Genomic DNA, 20,097 nt, shown 5'->3' on the forward strand with positions numbered 1-20,097 from the left:
AGAGATAACAATAATAAAATGTCAAAATGTCATAAATTAAACTTGTATATATATGTACCATTGTAGTATATTTTTGTATCTTATTTAACAACAACAATAAAGCTTTCCTGGTATCATTATTTAATGCTGTATACTTTTTTGGCAATTTATCAAAACACTTAAAATTACTAAGTGAAACAAAAAATATGAAAAAAATATTACTGAAGAAAAAAAATATTAAAATTATTAAAAATTATTTGATGTTTTTTGTTGTTTGTTTTATTCTAAGAAATCTACAGTTGAATAAAATAACCAAATAAGGACATGAGATGTTGGTTGTATCTAGCTATATTAGAACAGAAGTGTTCAAACTAGAATAATAAACAATATATAATGCTAACTAGTGTCGATCCCTCTCCTTTCCTATCTAACTTATTCCAGTTTTAAATGATTAATAATTACCCTTTTCCCATTTTAATGCCATCATTTTTCTGATTCCTATTCCTATTTAATAACCATAATATTGTACACCCGTCTCCCTATTCCAATTCTTTTATTAGAATGTGAAGACGTTGTTTTTAGAGAAAAGTTTACCAGAAAATATTTTGTAATAACATTCCTATGCAATGCATAATGTCCGTATTCATTTACAGTACCACATCAAGAAATATCAAATATGTCAATATTCAAATGAGAAATATTTTTGTTTCTTATGAAATTCATTTCTGGCTAGAAGATAAGTATGCAAATGTATGGAGCTACGTTTGTTAAAGTTATATGTGCTGTAACTGGGCGAAAATTTTGGCATGTTGATTTTTCTTCATTTCTTCAATCTATTGAAAATCATAAGGTTTGATTAATTAAGCTGTGAAAATCATTAAAATGGCTTCAGATGCCTTATAAACGTTAGTTACAACACAGAAATTATGTACTGGAAAATTGTTGTTTTTTTATGCCTTATATATATTTAGATGGAAACTTTCCTGAAGAAATCGCTTTATAATTACTAATAACATTGTAAAAATGTTAAATGAAATTGTAGACCACAATTTGGCTTCATGGTCTGACCGTAGGTACTCATTTTGCTTTACTATAGATGTACATATAATGATTTTTGGCAGTACTGCTAAAAATCATTTTCTGCTCCTATTTGTAGTTGTGAAATTAAAACCAATGCATTGAAAGTACTGTAATTTTCAAAATGTTAATAACTTTTGGGGATGAATAACATATTAAAAGCTTATTTTGATTCGTGAGTATGAAAAATACGGCACATATAACTTTAAAAAAAAAAACGGTTCCATATACGGTGTAATTTCCAGAATGAGAGTTATCCTTCCTTACATTCGTTGCAAACAACGTCTTCATTAATATTAGAGGTACATACACCTTCATAAATGACTTCCGGCTTTTACACACTGTTCAGTTGGAGATAAGGACACAAACACTACAGTAACGAGACCATTCGTAATTTATTTATAAAAAGATTGATGTATAAAATAATATTAAAGAGACAATTCACTCAGGCTAATTCTTTTACACAACCAAGAAGCAAAATATGGCATAAATGTATTGTTCTGCATTTCTTATGAAACATATAACGTAAAACATTGACAAATTCCACGACATTGTTAAGTATTTTAATTAATATCATTGAAATATCAAATCGTTGATCAATATGATTAAGCAGGTACAATATGGACGCTGTACCCATACCCGAGCCAAAGTCTCGCACGTTAAACAAATAAACTACATAACCACTGAGAAGGTGATGAAATGATTTTAGGCAAGACAATTCACCTGATAAGGTAAAAACACTACTGTCAAACCGATTTGAGCAGTTCTAGACAAAAATTGCATTACTCTACGAGCAAGGGACAGGGTTCGGCATACAAGAAGTTCGACCACAATTTGTAATGGCGGACAGCGAGCGAGTTTGAACATCTACACATATGTCACAACCATAGGCTTTTCAGGCATATCACAGTAAAACCGACTGATTTAATTTCCATTAGAACTGGGTTTTTTTTCGATATTTAATGTTTTCTTAGACTGAATTGTCCCTTTAAACGTTTAAAGCAGAACAATAAGCTTGCATAAAGTTTGGGATTATGTCAATAAATATTTCATATCATGTGCATACATCAATTAAAACTTCCAATAAAGTTACCAAATTGCATTTTTGCCATACTGAAGATAACTATAAATAAAAAAAAAACACAGGCCAGAACTACACCAATAAAAGTTGAGGAATGCTGGTGAAACGTGGTTCTGGCCAATGGCTGAAATGTGTTAAAAAAAAGGAAAAAAAAGATGCTCCACCACCGACAGAGCATAAATGAAATTTATCATTTGAATAATAATTGGTGTTTAATTGTGTATGTATATGCCTAATTAACACAAAAAATAATATAAAATTATTTGTTTCTTCTTTGATGCATGCGCAATCAGTACTTTATTTCATATAGAATAGAGTGTCTCGGAATTTTTTTCGGGATGCAATTAATTATTTTTCATATTTTTAACTTGTAAAACTAGAAGCTCAAACTTTTCAATGGTGATAATGGTGTAAAATAAGTAAGTTTTGTAAATGAAGAAAAATACTAAATCGTGTGCTCCTGATAATGAAAAAATACCATTTGTCAGCGGTGGTGCATCTTTAAACCTTACCGTTACAAAATAAAATAATAAGTGGCAAATTAATGACTCTCCAGTATGTCATCTATTGTTATACTAAAAAATCTGATTAAATATCATATCCTTTCTGTGACCCTGCTTCATACGCTCCAGGTGCCGAATTGAAGATAATTGACCTCTGTCTTGGTATCGTCCAAACGATCCTGAGTTACTAATACAACCAAAGTAATATCAATGTTCTGTTATAAGTATTATTAGACATGTATTTTCTACTGTTGTCGTTTCTCCAGGAGGAAACTTACTGGCTCTTTTGGGGTGGCAAATACGCAGTAGTAGAATGGGACGTCTGTCATACCGGGCGGGAGTACAACTCGGTAGCTCCGGAGCAGCTAAAGAATAGAATGTCATTCAAATTAGAATTTACAAAACAAATACATGTAGTCACACTCTGAACTGTACATATATTCATTGCGGTTTCTACCCCCAATCGTATGTTTGCCCAAACTTCAAATTCAACATTATTTACCAAAACAGCCCAAAATGGATTTGCCTGCTGTTTCAATCACTGGTAAATGTGAGACCTTTCCTTGTCACTTGACAGTTCTTAGCAATTTAGACAAAACTAAAAGGCCAAAAAATATATGTATGTTTAGCGTTACCCGACCGACCCTAATTTTTTTCCATTTTTCTAGCAAAAAAATAGTAAAAGTCGGGATTTCGATCTCAGACTCCGGTTCCGCACATTATTTTAGAGTGAAAGACACTAAAAAAATCTCCCGACCTTATTTTTTTGCCAATGTAACCCTAAACAGACATTTTTTGCCAAATCAGACTGCACGATACTCATATCTCAATGTAGGGGGTTATGATAATTATGAGCTTAAACCGGGTTTACTTCAATTTATCTTGAAAAGATCTCATTTTGAATGTACGTTTTGGTCATATCCAAACACAAATAATATCTTCTATAAATGCAAATGTATATACATACTGGTATAAACATTATTTGATTCACACAAAATTCCGAAACCCGTAACTCACCTTTGAAGCACATATGTAAATCTCCTGCTCGGCAAATCGTTGGCCTATACACTTTCGTGGTCCAAACCCGAAAGGAAGGTGAGCGAATGGGTTCACATCCGTCCTGTTGTTTCCCCGCAGCCATCGTTCTGGTATAAACTGGTCCTGCTGGGGGAAGTATTGTTCATCTCGGCCAATTATTCCACTACACAGCTGTATCGGGGTCTGTAAAAATACGACCATGTGATACAAGATTTATTTTAAAAATACTGTACGAGTTTATAATCATATCTATTTCCAAAATCCATCATCATCGAAAGTGACTAATTTTGGGATATCATATTTATCTTGCTCTGGTATCAATATTCCAGGGATGACTCCCATTGTAGACTTTCCATTTTAGGAGCTGACCAATCACCGGTCTATGGAGTTTTTCATTGAAGATTGCAAAAAGCAAAATCGAAAACAAACATGATTGCCAGATAAATACACAACATTTAAGACGTAAGGTGGGGATAGTCTTTATAGTTTAAATCCCCACGCCTTATTCTGTGTTTAACAGCATTGCTCTAGATGTACCTATATGAACAATACTGTCGAAGCAAAGCTCTTATCCACATGCTCCCATTCTGCATTCTCAATGTACTTGTTCTTGACTCTCCACCTGTCTATTGTTTTGTTGTTCGATATTGAGACTCACGTAAACTACGGTATTGAACTTTTTTGTTGGATTACAGCAAGTCTTGGACAATTTAATGTCACGGGTTACGATAGTCTTTCACAAATTTAACTCCAGTAATATGTTTAGCCGTGGAGTTGGATAGTTTAAGTTTTCTTTTTTTTTATTTTTAAATTGATTAATTAATCAATTGATTTAATCTTAATACCGAGAACTCACTTTCTTAGGAATATTGTATCCTTTCAGCATGATATCCTTGTCCAGAATTCGTACGGTACCTCCGGAAATAGGGAACACCAATCTGTATACAGTAACATATTATCATACGTATAAATAGGTGTACCAATTTTTGGTAAAGTCTTTCTGCCCCCTCCCCCTACTACTTTCTAAAAATGGAAACAGTGACCATGAACAGATTCTATAAAACTATATCTTGCGAACGCAGGAGAAGAAATTGCCATTTCTAAATTATGTATACTAATTGCAAATGGACATAGCAATAAAACCCATGTATAAAGGAGACAAATTAAAGCACGTCAAAAGATAGACGCACCCACACAAAAATATCGCCCTGAAACAAATGAGAACAAGATCCTGAATAGGTCTTTACGGTCGCGTAATGGGAATAACACATAGATGTGGTTAAGCTCTTCAATTATAAATACAACACTGTATTCAATAGCATCCTATGATTTTGAAATTTAGAGTAGAAAGATCACGGTGCCTCTTTTAATAAAACTTATTGGATAACGTTGGAAACGACATACAAAACTGAAGTATCTGAAATTATTAGCCATTAAAGAGAGGCTAAGTAAGGATCAGATTCCAATAAAACATGACATTTATGGGGTTGTATTATACTTTTGCAAAATTATATATGCAATATAGTAAATAAAATGACCGTTCAATCACTTGTTTCTGATTAGTAGTCAACATTTTGTCATGTATGTCTTGTGTAAAATGGTTTTAAGAGATTCCAAGCACATTGTCATTATTACGGGATATATAGGCTTCTGTTTGGTCCAAATAAGAAATAATACATTTTCCATAAAAATTAATGTCATATTATCCATTGAGTAATTTGGTTTTATGTTTTCAAAAAGGTATCCTCCAGAAGGAGAAAATACACAAAGGTGGGGTTGCAAAATCCGCCCACGTGCCGATTTTTTTCAAATTTGGCAGTGTTAAAGGTCTAGGTACATATCTACTTTTTATGTGTTGTTTATTTATTTTGTATGTTTTAAAAAGGTATAAAGGGCCTGAAATGAAATTTTCTAAAATTGCTTTGGGTATGTGGCAAGGGGACCCCTTGTGTCCATCTTTTGAACATAATTTTCATTTTTTAATTATTTTTGTTAATAAAAGATACTTCATTCTTTATTTCATATCCATTTATAATGATATTTACGAATTATTTTTACGACAAATTGATTTTGAGGCAAAAAAAACTCAAATTTTTGTCAGGTTAAAAATTGAGGATATTGGGTTTGCTCGAAATATTTGGCATGTTATCGATTTTGTCCACACTTTTAAACCATTTTAAAAACATGCTATAGGTATAATCTTATAACAGATACTTTTTCAAAAAAAATTGAAGTCCGGGAAAACAGCATTTCATAGGCTGAAATGTAGCGAGGGGAATTTTCTAAAAAAATCAATATTTGCCCTAGTTGACCATAAATTTTAAATTATCATAGACACCATAATAAAACAACAGTTAGTGATAGAATTTTTTGTTAGTTAACATATGTACTCTAAAATTATTGCATTTCTATTCATGCATCTTCCCCACCAGTACAAAAAAACCTAACAACTAGATATACTCTTGGGTGAAACAAATAGTTTCTCTTTTCATATCAGAAATCAAATAATTATTGGAAAGAAATTTGTTTTCGTCAGCAACTTCAACTCAAAAGATACAAATTAAGATTATCCATCTCTCTTATGTAGATAGAAACTATCTTAAATTGAATTAAAAATGATTAAAGAGGGAAACAGAGTTACATTTGAATTTCAAATAAAGTATGTATAATTTAAAAATAATACCAGCACCACAAAGGCTACAATCTTAATTTTGAGTAATCAGACGGCTTTTATTTCGAAACAATGGCAACAATGTATTTAAAAACTGTGTTACTATCTCATTCGGCCTACCCCATAACCCATATATACCAATTTCCACTAATATCTAATAATATATAAATTTCAACCAATCAGAGACCTCCATTTTGTTTCCATGGCAACCAATCGTTTAAAAAGGGATTCATTGTTATTCAGCATATTTTTATAACCCACCCATATATACCAATTTTCACTTAAATCTGACAATATCTAAATTTCAACCAATCAGAGGCCTCCATTTTGTTTCCATGGCAACTGATCTTTTTGAAAGTGTTACCATGTTATTCAGCATACCTTGTAACACATATATACCAATTTTCACTTAATTCTGACATCATTTAAATTTCAGCCAATCAGAGGCCTCCGTTTTGTTACCATGGCAACCAATATTTCAAAAGGTGTTACCATGATATTTAGCATCAAAAATTATTACTGTACACCGATTTTCACTTATATCGGACTCTGGAATCATAAACTGGAAATGTATAACTAGGTATACTAACAAAGAAGTGTTCCGTTGCTACATGCACTCTCTATTTTGAAGTCACTCAAAAACAGTTTTCCCGGATTTTAATTTTGAACCTGATTTACACATAGACAGGAAATGTCATGGGAGTATTTTTAAACGGCGGTAAAATTGTGGACAAAACCAGTAACAGGGTGAAATAAGATGACAAAGAGCAATGTTTCGTTTTCGTTTTTTCCAAAAAGTGTTAAATTTTCGTAAAAAATATTATTTCAAACAAAATTTTCCGTTAAAAATCTAAAAGAAATGACTTAAATACAAAGTATACGATCTACTCAAATGATTTATGAATAAAAAATGTAGAATATTTAACAAAGGCTAACCTTTTTTGGCATGTTTGTGCAGGTAGTTTTAATGAAAATGACTACAAAGAATTCAGGCCCTTTGGGCCTTTTTTAAAATCACAAAAGGAAAAAGAAGTGTCATTTTAAAGGGACAACTAGTAGTACTTACAATATGCAAAGTTTCAAGAAAATTGGACTGTGGGCAGTTTCTATGGGATTTTTAACTATCCTCCAGAAGGAGAAAATACACAAATTTGCAAATCTGCGGCCTTACAAACCAACAAATGAATTTCACTTAACTGGTTTGTTATTCCATGTGCCTGAGGATAGCCAACAGGCCGTAAATGCAAAAGAACAGACATTCCTAAGCTTATTGTTGGCTTTTATGGATGCTTAAAACCGACCAAATGCGAGTGAGTATTCGGTAACTTTTGGTTCCCATAACAATATATACTTATTTAACAAAGATAATAAATATGATGTTATTTCTTAGATATCCAAACAAACCAAAAATAAAGATCGCCACATGCTGATTGATGAATAGTAACGCCGTTTATCCACATTTCATTCTGATTTTTTAAAATTATTATTACAATATCCAACTTCGCCAGCTCTCTCCGAGAAAGTATCGTATTGAAACCTTTGGCTAGCAAAGTTCTACAATATCTAGACCAGGTGACACTCACCGAAATGATTCCCTGAGGCAGGCTTTGAGGTATGGCATTTTATTGATGGTATCTTCCTGGATTTCCCCTTTCATTGGTACGTGTTCCTTTAGTTCTTGGAACAGACGTTCCTGTTTTTCTGGGTTTTTAGCCAAGTTGAAGAGCATAAACGTCATCGTGTTGGCCGTCTATATGTAAATAACAATGAATGCTTCTGTGGTTATATTATAAATTATAACATTTACATTTTACAAATCATAGCATTAAGTCCCCTGAGCGAGGTTTGGAGCTTATTGGTTTTACTCGATTTCGAATTTGACATAACTCAGAGAATAGTATGCATTACTCACGGTATATTTTTACTACTATTGTGCTACTGAAAGTGGTATACTACTTTAAAGATGTCCGATTTAATATGTGGGTTTTTTTTACGAAAATCTATTGTATTTGTAACAGGGTAATATATCTTGTAGTTGTATTGTTTTATATAAAAATTATAAAAATAACAACTTACAATGGATCCATGGTCATAACGTAATAATTTAATTTCATATGTTATACTAATTTCTATTGGTTAGATCTTTGAGGTTTGACAAAAACGGACGGACATTCTTTTTCGCGTCTATGAAGAATGTCCTTCAACTTTTTGTCTATAAATGCATAAACCCAATGGATTTCGAGAATAATGCTCAAATATTTTTTATTTCTCGTCAAGATTTGGTTTTGATTAGTCAAGTTGATTTAAGGACGTGCTAGGTTTAGATGTTCAATGTTCCCATTAGATATTTGTATTATATGTATAACGAACTGATTTATAACCAATTATTTTGTTGGTCAGCAGATGTTCGTTATAACCGTGTTTTACTGTATAACATTGGACTTACAGAATCTATTCCACCAATGAAAACGTCTGTCATTGTCCGCCTGACAAGTTCTGGGGTCAGCCCCGGAGTGGAGAGGAGATCAAAAAGGAGATTGCTTTCAAGTTCTATACCATTGTCAGAGGCATGTTTGAGATCCGCCATTGCTTTATTGATGTGGCTGTCTGCTTCGCTGGTTAATGGAAAAAAAAATCACTTTAAAATATGAAAAAAACCGTGAATTTATAAGTTCACTGAAAAGTTTTGATCATCGTCTATTTAAATTTAAGCGAATAATCAAATCATGTTATTTTAAATTAATGCTATAAAAGTATTGCTGATGAAAAATTCACTGATGACACGAATAATTTTATCAGAATTTTATTGTTTTTGATCATTCTTGATTTTCGTTACAGAAAAGTATCGTGATATCATTTTAACTTTAACAAGAATTACACGTGTTTTTGGAATGATAAAATAAATAATTTTTGAACAGAAGTAACTTTGTCAAAAATGGAAATAATGCAAATGCTAAAACTTCAAAACTTTAAACCCAAAAATACTAGAACCTTTCAATTCAATTGGATTTGATTAATTTTGTCAAATGTGGGCCTAGTCTTAACTTTCATGACTAATCGAAGGAGAGGCAAATTTCCAGAAATTGTAATCTAATTACTGTAGTAGAGCTTTGGAAAGAGAGTTTACTTGTGAAGGAAATCGGCGGCCTCTTCAAACTTCTTGTAGTATGAGTTTTTGTACATCATGTACGTGGGGATGACCTTGTATACGGAGTTACCAGCGTAAAAGAGGTACTGTTGGGTGTAGCTCATCAGAGGAGTAATGGTGTTGTCTGATGTGATACAGCCAAGGCGAGTGTTAAAGCACAACATCCCAACACCTACAACAAAGAATCGATGGTATGTAAAATATGTGTCTTTGTTTCAAGTATATGTATGAGCGATATTTTTTTTTAAACTTTTAGTGAGCGCTTAAGGACGTCAGAAAATAATCACGTGACGAGGACGGTGTAATAAATTGAATACCTATATTTTGAGATTGAAATTCTTTGAAATCAGAGTTTTGATAAAACGTTATAAAATATCTTAAATTTGTGACATATTTTTGTTTCTCATCCAAGACTCTTCTTCATAAAATTTCATATGAAATGTGGCAGCTGTCCTACACACTGATATTGAATATAATAATAATATTTGGAATTATCAAACCTTCAGCCGAATATTCCATAAGTTTGAACGGTAGATTTTCCAGACGATCGCTGTTTTTCAGAGAGTCGACGAAATCGTCTGCTATTTTGCTAATTTTTGGTGCGTATTTTGTGACTGCTTTTGGACGAAGCATTGTTCTTTGTGTAGGGGCTCTCATAGCATACCAATCCTCACCCAGTCTACAAAGCAATTTACAAATAACATGCATGACTGATGAATGTTATTATTTCTTCGATTAAAATCGTTTATGATATCACAATTTAATCATTAATTCATAACATTACCTAACCCAGATGAAGAATTTATTCAAAAATATCAATTGCTTACCTTTTGATTTTTATTTTTTTTTTGGAACAGCAGAATAGATAAAGTGAAAAGATCTGTGGTAGTACAGGAATATAATAAGGGTGCCTTAAAAATGTTAAACATTCACAATTTTGTTGATTCTTTAAAACTTAGCTGGATTAAAAGATTACATTCATCTGCAGGAAAATGGAAATCACTGTTGTCAAAAACAGTAAATTTGAATAAACTGTTGAATTTTAGGGAAATTTATATTTTAAGTCAAGAATTATTAAGTAATAAATTTGGAAAGATGTCCTAGGGGCATAATCAAGACTGGAGAACTGTGATAATCATAAAATAGTCAAGGGGAGATCATCCACACAAACCTCAGTCTGGTATAATAACAATATAAAAATCGGGGTGAGACTGTCTTTTATTCAAACTGGTATGAAAAAGGTGTGTATCTCAAAAATTCCTTTTTTAAATATATTAGCTCCAAAACTTTTACAGTTTACAGTTTGATATCAAAAAGATACAAATATATTGGAATATATTTGAATATTGTCTGTCATAAAAAAAATATATACAAACTTTTGACACAAATGGTATTGAATTGCTTTACCCTGTTTTACCATCACATATATCATTATTCATTGGAAACACAAAGGGATTGAAAATATTGTATGAATTATTACATACCAAAGAAACACTAGAAGCCAAGGGCAAGGAAAATTGGGAAGAACACTTTGAATATTATGATGAAGATTAGATTTCTATGTATACTCTTCCTTATATAGTAACAAAAAAATCTAAACTTCAGTGGCTACAACTCAGAATCTTTCATCACATTTTAACAACCAACTCCTTATTTTTTTAATCAAAATTAGTAAATCACCCTTTTTGTAATTTTTGCAATTGTGATAGAGAAACAATTCTGCATATTTTGGGAGTGTGACGAGGTACAAAATTTTCTCGAAACTGTAGAAGAGCTGTTGGTTACACTTTACATTTCTTTTACGATAAACAAACATACTCTATTATTTGGTAAGCTAGAAAATAAGAACAGTCCAGTCTTTAAAGTTGACAATCAAATTATTTTACTTTTAAAGCAGTACATTTATAGGTGCAAATGTTTGCATAAATCATTTAATATTCAATCTTTTCTGTACTCTATTGTAGATCACTATAAAGTACAAAAACGTATTACCAACAAGAAAGGCCAGTTTATAAAACATAAGTTTTTAAATTAGTGGAAGAAGTAGGAAAAACTAATACAATTATTTGTTTAAGATATGTTTATTTATTGTATTCAGTTGTTGCAATTCCCTCCGTCATATGTATAGCCATATAGTCCCTTTAACCTTTACGTCTTTACAATTACATTTTCAACCCCACCCACTTGCCAACGTGTTAGAATAGAAAATATTACGGGGTTTGCCATCTTCTCCATTTTCCTTTCTTTTTTTCTATACCTCTCTTTTTTCATATTTCATGTATTCTGTATACAAAACTGTTTCAACATGATTTCCAATGCTCTTTACTTCATCCTTTTTCTAAATCTTTTTTATATCAGTGTTTGTGTGTAAGTGAGTACATGCGTATTGTAAGATTGACCGTATATATATGGTTTTAGACTTATAATAAATATGGAAAGTATGGAATTTAAACTTTTTGAATAGGAGTGTATATAAACTGTCTTGTTTGTCATTTCTTTGTACATGTAAATGTGTAATCATAGGGTTTGTCAAGGGGTATTTGAGTGAAACAATTAAAAGATGTATATAAGAAAAAAATGTATGATGTATGTGTCAGTGACTGTAAGAGCCTGTGTGAAATTTATTTCTTCGATGATGATGATGATGTTGTTGTTGTTGATGATGATGATGATGATGATGATGATGATGGTGGTGGTGGTGGTGGTGGTGGTGGTGATGATGATGGTGGTGATGGCGATGGCGATGATGATGCTAATAATGTTGTTGATGGTGATGATATGATGATGATGATGATGATAATGAGTGACTATGAAGATGGTAATTATGATGAGTGACTATGACTATGATAATGATGATGATGATGATGATGATGATGATGATGATGATGATGATGATGATGATGATGATGGCGATGACTATGATAATGGTGATGATGGCTATGATGATGGCGATGACTATGATGAGGATGGTGTTGAACTGCGGTGGCCGAGTGATTAATATGTCTCGACTTATTACCACAAGCCCTCCGCCTCTAAGTCGCGGATTCAAAGTCAGTGTGGGGCCTTTGCCTAGTACCGCTGGTCGGTGGTTTTTTCTCCGGGTACGCCGGTTTTCCTCCATCAACAAACCTGGCACGTCCTTACATAACCCTGGCTGTAATAAAACCCTAAATCGTGATGACTGTGGTGTGATGATGATGATGATGATGATGATGATGATGATGATGATGATCTAGTTACTTACGAACTTGCCAGACTTGGCGCATTCTTTTGTCGTTTGTCATAAATTGTTATGAGAGGAAGTGTTGGCCGTTCCGGGTACTTATTATCAGACCGGAACACCTTTTCTATATCGTCCGGATCAAACAGATACACGGCCCAAGCCTTCCCCAGCTTCACTCGTACGATCGGACCATATTGATTTTTCCATGCTTCAAACTTTTCATTCATCAAAGTCATGTCATAGTTACCTAACACAATGAAAAATATATGAATAAAAATATTTATCAATCAAGTTGTACAGATTGAATTTGTTAAATCTGACACAATAATTATTCTAGAAAGAATCTATACCTAGCATATTGAACAGAAACCATTGGACCTCAAATGCATAAGGGTACACTTTTTGTACTTTGAATCATATTGAAATGTTTTGTAGTGAAAACGAACACCAAATGATAGATTGGAACACTAAAACTGCAATCAGGGATTTTTACTCTGAAATTCGGGTGAAAATTTAATCTGCAAAATATTGAAAAATTGTTAACTTATATATGTCATAGAAGTCAGATTACGAAAATTAAAAACTGTTAAAAAATCATTTTCTCGTTTATTTTATTTAATTATTTTCATTTTCCTCAAATCGCAAAAAAAAAAAAAAAAATCCGCGTGAATAGCCGGCTACACAGAATATAGATTATCACAAATCCCTATCTGCTATCTTGAAGGACGCATACACCCTGTCTAGGTTTCAAGAATCACTTGAGCGTTTATAAAGGAAACGCACGAATTTCTGCTTCCTAAAATTGAAACCAAAGAAATGTGCGTTTGTTTCTTCATGAGTCATATACCTGGGTCATGCAATCACTGAGGATACGACCCAGCATAGACTATACCGGCCATTAGAAAGAAATCCGCGTTAAAGATTTCCAAGACCTATCACTTTGATAGAGGTTCGCCGGAGTTTTACCCAATAGTTGCTGTGCTACATGTAGGTATTGCATTGAGTTTCTGAGAAAGGTACAAATCTCAAATGGACCACAAAATATCCTAGGCTTGAATATATTATTTTATAGCTTCATCTGACATTGCAGCTAATAACCTTATCCCGAAATCAGCTAGGCATGAAATCCTGCATTTTATCTTAATCATAATAATGTAGTATAGAATATGTTAACATTTAACGTTTATTACTAACTGAAAGGTTTGAAATGCAGTCTGAACCCAAAATATGGAAGGTTGTAGATGCCGTCTGGTCCAGGAATTTCCAGTATACTCTTCCCACTTGTTGATTGCACCGCCTCAACCGGCTGGGCTGTCGAAGTTGTAAAGGTACATCTGCAGCAAGGGGCCGCAAAAACTCTGATGTCGGACAGCAAGCGGACACTGAATAACAAAAACACCGTAAACTCCTGACTCGGATCACTTCATCATTCATAGCATGAATCGTTTACAAAATAAAAACTAGGGATGAAGGGAAAAGTACAGATGAAATTTGAGGAAGATTTTTTCAAGACTCTAACAGAAATAGCAGTAACAAACTTAAAAAGTCGAAATCTACAATGATCGCCTGTCGACCAAGTTGTGTTGTTTTCTGTTTGATATCAAAACTGACAATAAAAATAATATGCACATTAAAGGTTCCAAAAGGTTAATTCGCATGAAATTTTAGAACGATCTCTATAATACATTTTGAGAAATAGATGTAACAATTAAACGTCAAAGGTCAAAAGATGGCGCCTGTCAACCATGTTGCTTTCTGATCGATATCAGAATAGAATACTTTACATATAAAATTTTGAGAAATATTGTTTACAATAGAGAAAGTAGCAGACATCTATGGTCAAAATTCAAGATCGGATCAGAAATGAATTTCTATGGTCAAAATTCAAGATCGGATCAGAAATGAATTTTAATATAAAACATTTCACTATGTATAAGGTGACCAAAGAGTAAGCCGTATTGGATTTGAGGATGCATCATTACAAACACATTCTACAAATGTTCTAGGCCTAATACTAGGATATATTCGTACAGAAGTTCGTTTTCATGTCCAACCTCATCCTCGATACTCTAGGGGTTACTATAACTGACGTTATATCCATCCCTGGACAATCTCATAGCAAAACTGGAGGTAACAGAACAGGTAAGTTAGCCACTTTGATGTAATCAAAGAAATCCTATAACGATACACTGTGTTTGATTGTGTTGCTTTGAAGTTGGGCGTCGCTCTCTCTGTAATCCTCAAAGGAAATCTTTGCAAGCCTGTGAATGGTTAAGATTTTTCTCCTTGGCTGCTGCCAGTTTTTCTATGAAATAGTCCAGGGGTGGATATAACATCAGTTATAGTAACCCCTGGAGTATCGAGGATGGCCAAACCTATATTTGTTTATATTGATTTACGTGGAGAGGAAATGTATCAGACTAATTTAAACGTTCCGAAGAATGAGAGTGTTGCTTTCACGTCAGCATTATCCTTTTAATAATCAACATCATGGGCATGTTTAGTTCATTCTCTGAAAGTTAACCACACACAACACACACACCCTGCATACATGTACAATACATGTACGTGGTGTACAACAACAAATTTCAACGACCAGCGTTACATTTTTGCAGATTTATTTCTCATAAGACGTAATACGTACCTTGTATATCTCATTGTGTAATTTGTGTCGTAATTCTAGTTGCGGGAGATATATCGAAATCTGTAAGAATTAAATCCTTTTCTGTCAATCCAATCCTGATCGATTGAGAGTCAAAGCCCTCTTAGGATAGAATCTAGGCCAGGCTTTTGGTATGTAAACCCAACTTGAACTCTTTAATTTACATATCGTCTGAACTCCATTTATTTTCCGGTTGACCGACTACTGTTATGAAATGTTTGACATGCGTGTATATTTAGCACGCAGTTGCATTTCTAGACTGCGTGCGTTTATCTTGCAGCTTTAATAGATCTCGGTTAAAACTTCAAGGACTAAAACAAATGCACAACAAACAACGTCTATATATGTTTAATTGGTTTTAAGATTGTCATTATAATATAAAGCCCCACTACCTTTCCGAAACGGCATTTATTTTTGAAATGGGAATGTGAAACGAGATCGATTATTTTGTTGAGTCCAAAAGTTTTTAGCTTACCGTTAATACTACACTTATCATCGCCTTCTGAACAATTTAATTCAAATAATAATCAAATGTTTATTTCTATAAATGATTTCCCACGTGGGAATTTCTTCAACTTGGTCCCAGTTAGTTCATTAATTTTCTTTCAAAGTTTTTGTCTCATACGTGGACGAAAATTTAACTTTTTTTTTCTTCAGTAATCTAGAGGTTTGAGGTATAAACCCGTGATAATAGCCAAAGGCACAAACAACCATGTATGATGCCTTATAAGCGTTAGTTACAATAACATAGAATATTTTCACTGTAAAAGTTCTTGTTTTTATGCTTTATTTATGTGTAAATAAATACATAAGATCTGCAGAAGTCACTTTACCATTTCTAATAACACTGCGAAAATGATAATGAAATTATAGACCAAAACTAATAAAAATAATTGCTTTATCTGATCGTATGTACTCACTTTATTTAACCCTATAATTTTGTTTATACCGGAGGACCTGTAATTTCACTAAGCATTTTTTCTTACTTTTCAAAGTGAAGTATAAACATATGCTGTGAGTGATATTTTTTTCGAATTCTCAACAGAGCATTGCAAATGAAAAAAAAATCCAGACCGTGAACGTGTCATTTATTATGATCATGATAGAAGTTATACTTCATTTACGAAGTCCTCCATTTATCGTTTGAAATAAAGTTACGCATTGATGCCGGTTGGGTCACATGGATCTGAGAATTACATGTAGTTACAGATTATATAATCATAGACCCACCAGAGTGTCATAAGATCATTTTAGACGTTTTAGAGGTCTAGATCAAAACACGATAAAAATCATACTATACATGGTACTATAAACGAGAAGAGTGGAAAGCTCACAGAGTTAACATTTCGGCAAAAATCGTTCTAAGTTTGAAGAAAGCATGAAACTTTGCATATGGCTTCTTTGGGACATAAGGTTTCAGGAAAAAAATGGACCCCAAAAAAGCATGACCCCTATAGCGGCCGCCATATTGGTTTTCAAAATGGCCGCCAAAAACCACCTTCTGTGACCCATAACTCACGTTCTATACCAGCTAAACCCAAACTTTAAACGTCTACACCCATATTATTGATACTTAGGAACATTCTGGTAGTGTTAAACTTCATGTAGAAGGACCGCCATTTTGTATTTCAAGATGACCGCCAACTTTGCGAGCTATATCTTTATATATAATGCATTTAAATTCATAAGCTGACTTTAAGCAAATATAGCGAGAGTACTTATATTTGTGTAGTGTTTGATACATAAATAATTTGATTCTTATTTTAATTTCAACATGACCGCCATTTTGAAATCCAAGATGGCCTTTTAAATTAAAGTTGTTTCCGAATTTCACCCTGTCAATAATCGAGCAAAAAATCAAATTAACATTTTTAAACGTCTACACTCATAGTATTGGTACTTACAATTATTGGTGCTTAGGATCATTCTGGTAGTGTTAAACTTCATGTAGAAGGACCGCCATTTTGTATTTCAAGATGGCCGCCAACTTTACGAGGTTTATATCTTTATATATAATGCATTTAAATGGATAAACTGACTTTAAGCAAATATAGTGAGAGTACTTATATTTTATTATAAATTAATGCTGCCGGTCATCTTGAGTTTCAGATTGGCGGCCATTTTGAAAACAAAATAAGAATTGAATTATTTTGTATCAAAAGCTACAAAATATAAATACTCACTGTATTTGCAGGTTTTTTATTTGCTTAAAGTCAGCTTAGCCAATCATTATATCATTATTATATATAGATATAGGCACATGTAGTATTTTCAAAAATAGGCTAAACAAGCACTGGAAAAACCACGCCACGAAATTTTCACCATCAACCTAGGAAAGACATTATATTATACATAAACCTGGACATACTATTAAGGATTTAAGCAATCATTTTAAATATTTTACCATTATTGTAAATATCACTATACATCTTTTCAAGTCGTTTGTGGCTTCCCAATCATGTTGGACTGATGAGAAACTGATGAGAAATGTAGTAAATTTGGCGGCCATCTTGGAATGCAAAATGTCGGTCTTTCTACATGAAGTTTAACACTACCAATATGATCCTAAGTATCAATAATAAGTACCTATAATATGGGTGTAAACGTTCAAAAATGTTAATTTGATATTTTGCTCGATAATTTACAGAGTGAAATTCGGAAACAACTTTAATTTAAACGGCCATCTTGGATTTCAAAATGGCGGTCATGTTGAAATTAAAATAAGAATCAAATTATTTATGTATCAAACACTACACAAATATAAGTACTCTCACTATATTTGCTTAAAGTCAGCTTATCCATTTAAATGCATTATATATAAAGATATAGCTCGCAAAGTTGGCGGCCATCTTGAAATACAAAATGGCGGTCCTTCTACATGAAGTTTAACACTACCAGAATGTTCCTAAGTATCAATATTACGGGTGTAGACGTTTAAAGTTTGGGTTTAGCTGGTATAGAACGCGAGTTATCAGTTACAGAAGATGGTTTTTGGCGCCATTTTGAAAACCAATATGGTGGCCGCTAGGGGGTCTGATTTTTTGGGGTCCATTTTTTTCCTGAAACCTTATATGTCCTGAAGAAGCTGTATGCAAAGTTTCATGCTTTCTTCAAACTTTGAACGATTTTCATGCTTAGCCGCTCCACTAGAAGGGTGGAAAGCTCACAGACTCAAAATTTCTAACCTGCCTACCTTTGTCGGCTATAAAAACACATTTCTAGTACATCGTCATAAAAACGGTTATTACCATTCGAAAGAGAGATACGTGTAATTATCCTTTCAAGATCATCCTATACATCTATACAAAATGCCGTCATAAAGACCGTATGATATAAGCCCCATTATGACAAACATCTTGAAAATCATCTAATTAAAAATAATACTGCCGGTGTGGCCGATATAATATGCATGAGCGAGGCTTCGGCTGCAATCTCATTGGCCGGCTCTAAAAAGTCTCTCTTCTCGGGACATTGTACAACTCCCAGACACACAGTCGAAAGAAATACTCATCACAGATGGAATGAGTAAAGGGTCATTTGAGCAAACATATTCTTCTGGAATGCCCAAAATATAATGATAGAATGAATTTTCCCAATAATTAACTGCGCAAATTATACTGGTGTGCAAAATACATGAACTTTAAGATTTACTCTTTATACTATATGTAAACGGAAGGATCTAAAAGTAAAATACGAAAATGTTTTATCTTGTGACTCCGATGTCACCTACGTTAATGCAGATTTGATCACAGGGACTTGGGACGCATTTCCAATCAATGGTCAATATATATAAATATTTATTGAACATTGGATGGAAATTCGTGTGAAGTCCCTAGTGTGGTTTTGATGTTATACAAATATTGATCTTGACTGACAATGCGGGTCTAATGGATAGGCATTTTTTTTTACTTTAGATGTTGAAATTGAAACTTTCACATGTACATGTAGTTGCAACACATATTTTATTTCTCATTATAATTAAATGAAATGTAGTCTGTGTCAAGAAAAGAACTATTATATTTGTACTTTTTCTAATATGCTTGTTACTCATTTAAATGAAATAAAAACTTGGGTCTTTCTTTCTAAACATTTACTTGGGTATTTCTTTCTAAACATTTATTTAAGTCCATTCACTTTCTGCTATATCTATGTATCAGAAATAGCAGTTAGCTTTTACTATAATGCTTAAAGATGCTCCATCGCTGACAATTGGTATTTTTTCACTATCAAAAACAGGAGCAGACTATTTCATAATGTTCTTCAATGACAAAAGTTACTTACTTTACACCATTACCACCATTGAAAAGTTTGAACTTCTAATTTTACAAGTTGAAAATATAAAAAATAATAATTGCATCCCGAAAAAAAATCTGTGGCACTATAACCTATATGAAATGAAGTACTGATTGCTCGTGCACCAAAGGCAAAATAAATTATCTTATATTATTTTTTTGTGTTAATACAAGATTAAACACCAATTATTGTTCTAATGATGAATGCCATTTTTGCTCTGTCGGCGGTGGAGCATCTTTAAACTGGGACAAATGTAAAGGTAACAACTTAAAATGAACTTGTGCTAAAAACTAGACTGTTTGGATTGTTGTTTTTCTTACGTTAACACAATTCCATCATCAACGATGATTACCAATAGTGGCAGATGTGTGATTAGTTTGTGGAGTTATATAGTAGATTTTATAATCAAGATTGTCAGCTAT

At 32.9% G+C, this 20,097-nt stretch overlaps 1 protein-coding gene across 1 annotated transcript; it reads right to left on the minus strand.

The window, feature by feature from the left end:
* Positions 1-1,432: 1,432 nt before the first annotated feature.
* Positions 1,433-15,535, minus strand: LOC138325115 (probable cytochrome P450 49a1). The gene is made up of 10 exons (XM_069270558.1): positions 15,365-15,535; positions 13,915-14,102; positions 12,742-12,967; positions 9,998-10,176; positions 9,477-9,669; positions 8,796-8,964; positions 7,933-8,099; positions 4,535-4,616; positions 3,658-3,861; positions 1,433-3,005 (listed from the first exon to the last, which is right to left on the minus strand). The coding sequence occupies exons 1-10, from the start codon at positions 15,376-15,378 to the stop codon at positions 2,886-2,888; spliced, it is 1,542 nt and encodes a 513-aa protein (XP_069126659.1). The 5' UTR covers positions 15,379-15,535; the 3' UTR covers positions 1,433-2,885.
* Positions 15,536-20,097: the final 4,562 nt, after the last annotated feature.

Source organism: Argopecten irradians, chromosome 6 (genome assembly GCF_041381155.1).
Source record: "Argopecten irradians isolate NY chromosome 6, Ai_NY, whole genome shotgun sequence".
Taxonomy (NCBI): domain Eukaryota; kingdom Metazoa; phylum Mollusca; class Bivalvia; order Pectinida; family Pectinidae; genus Argopecten; species Argopecten irradians.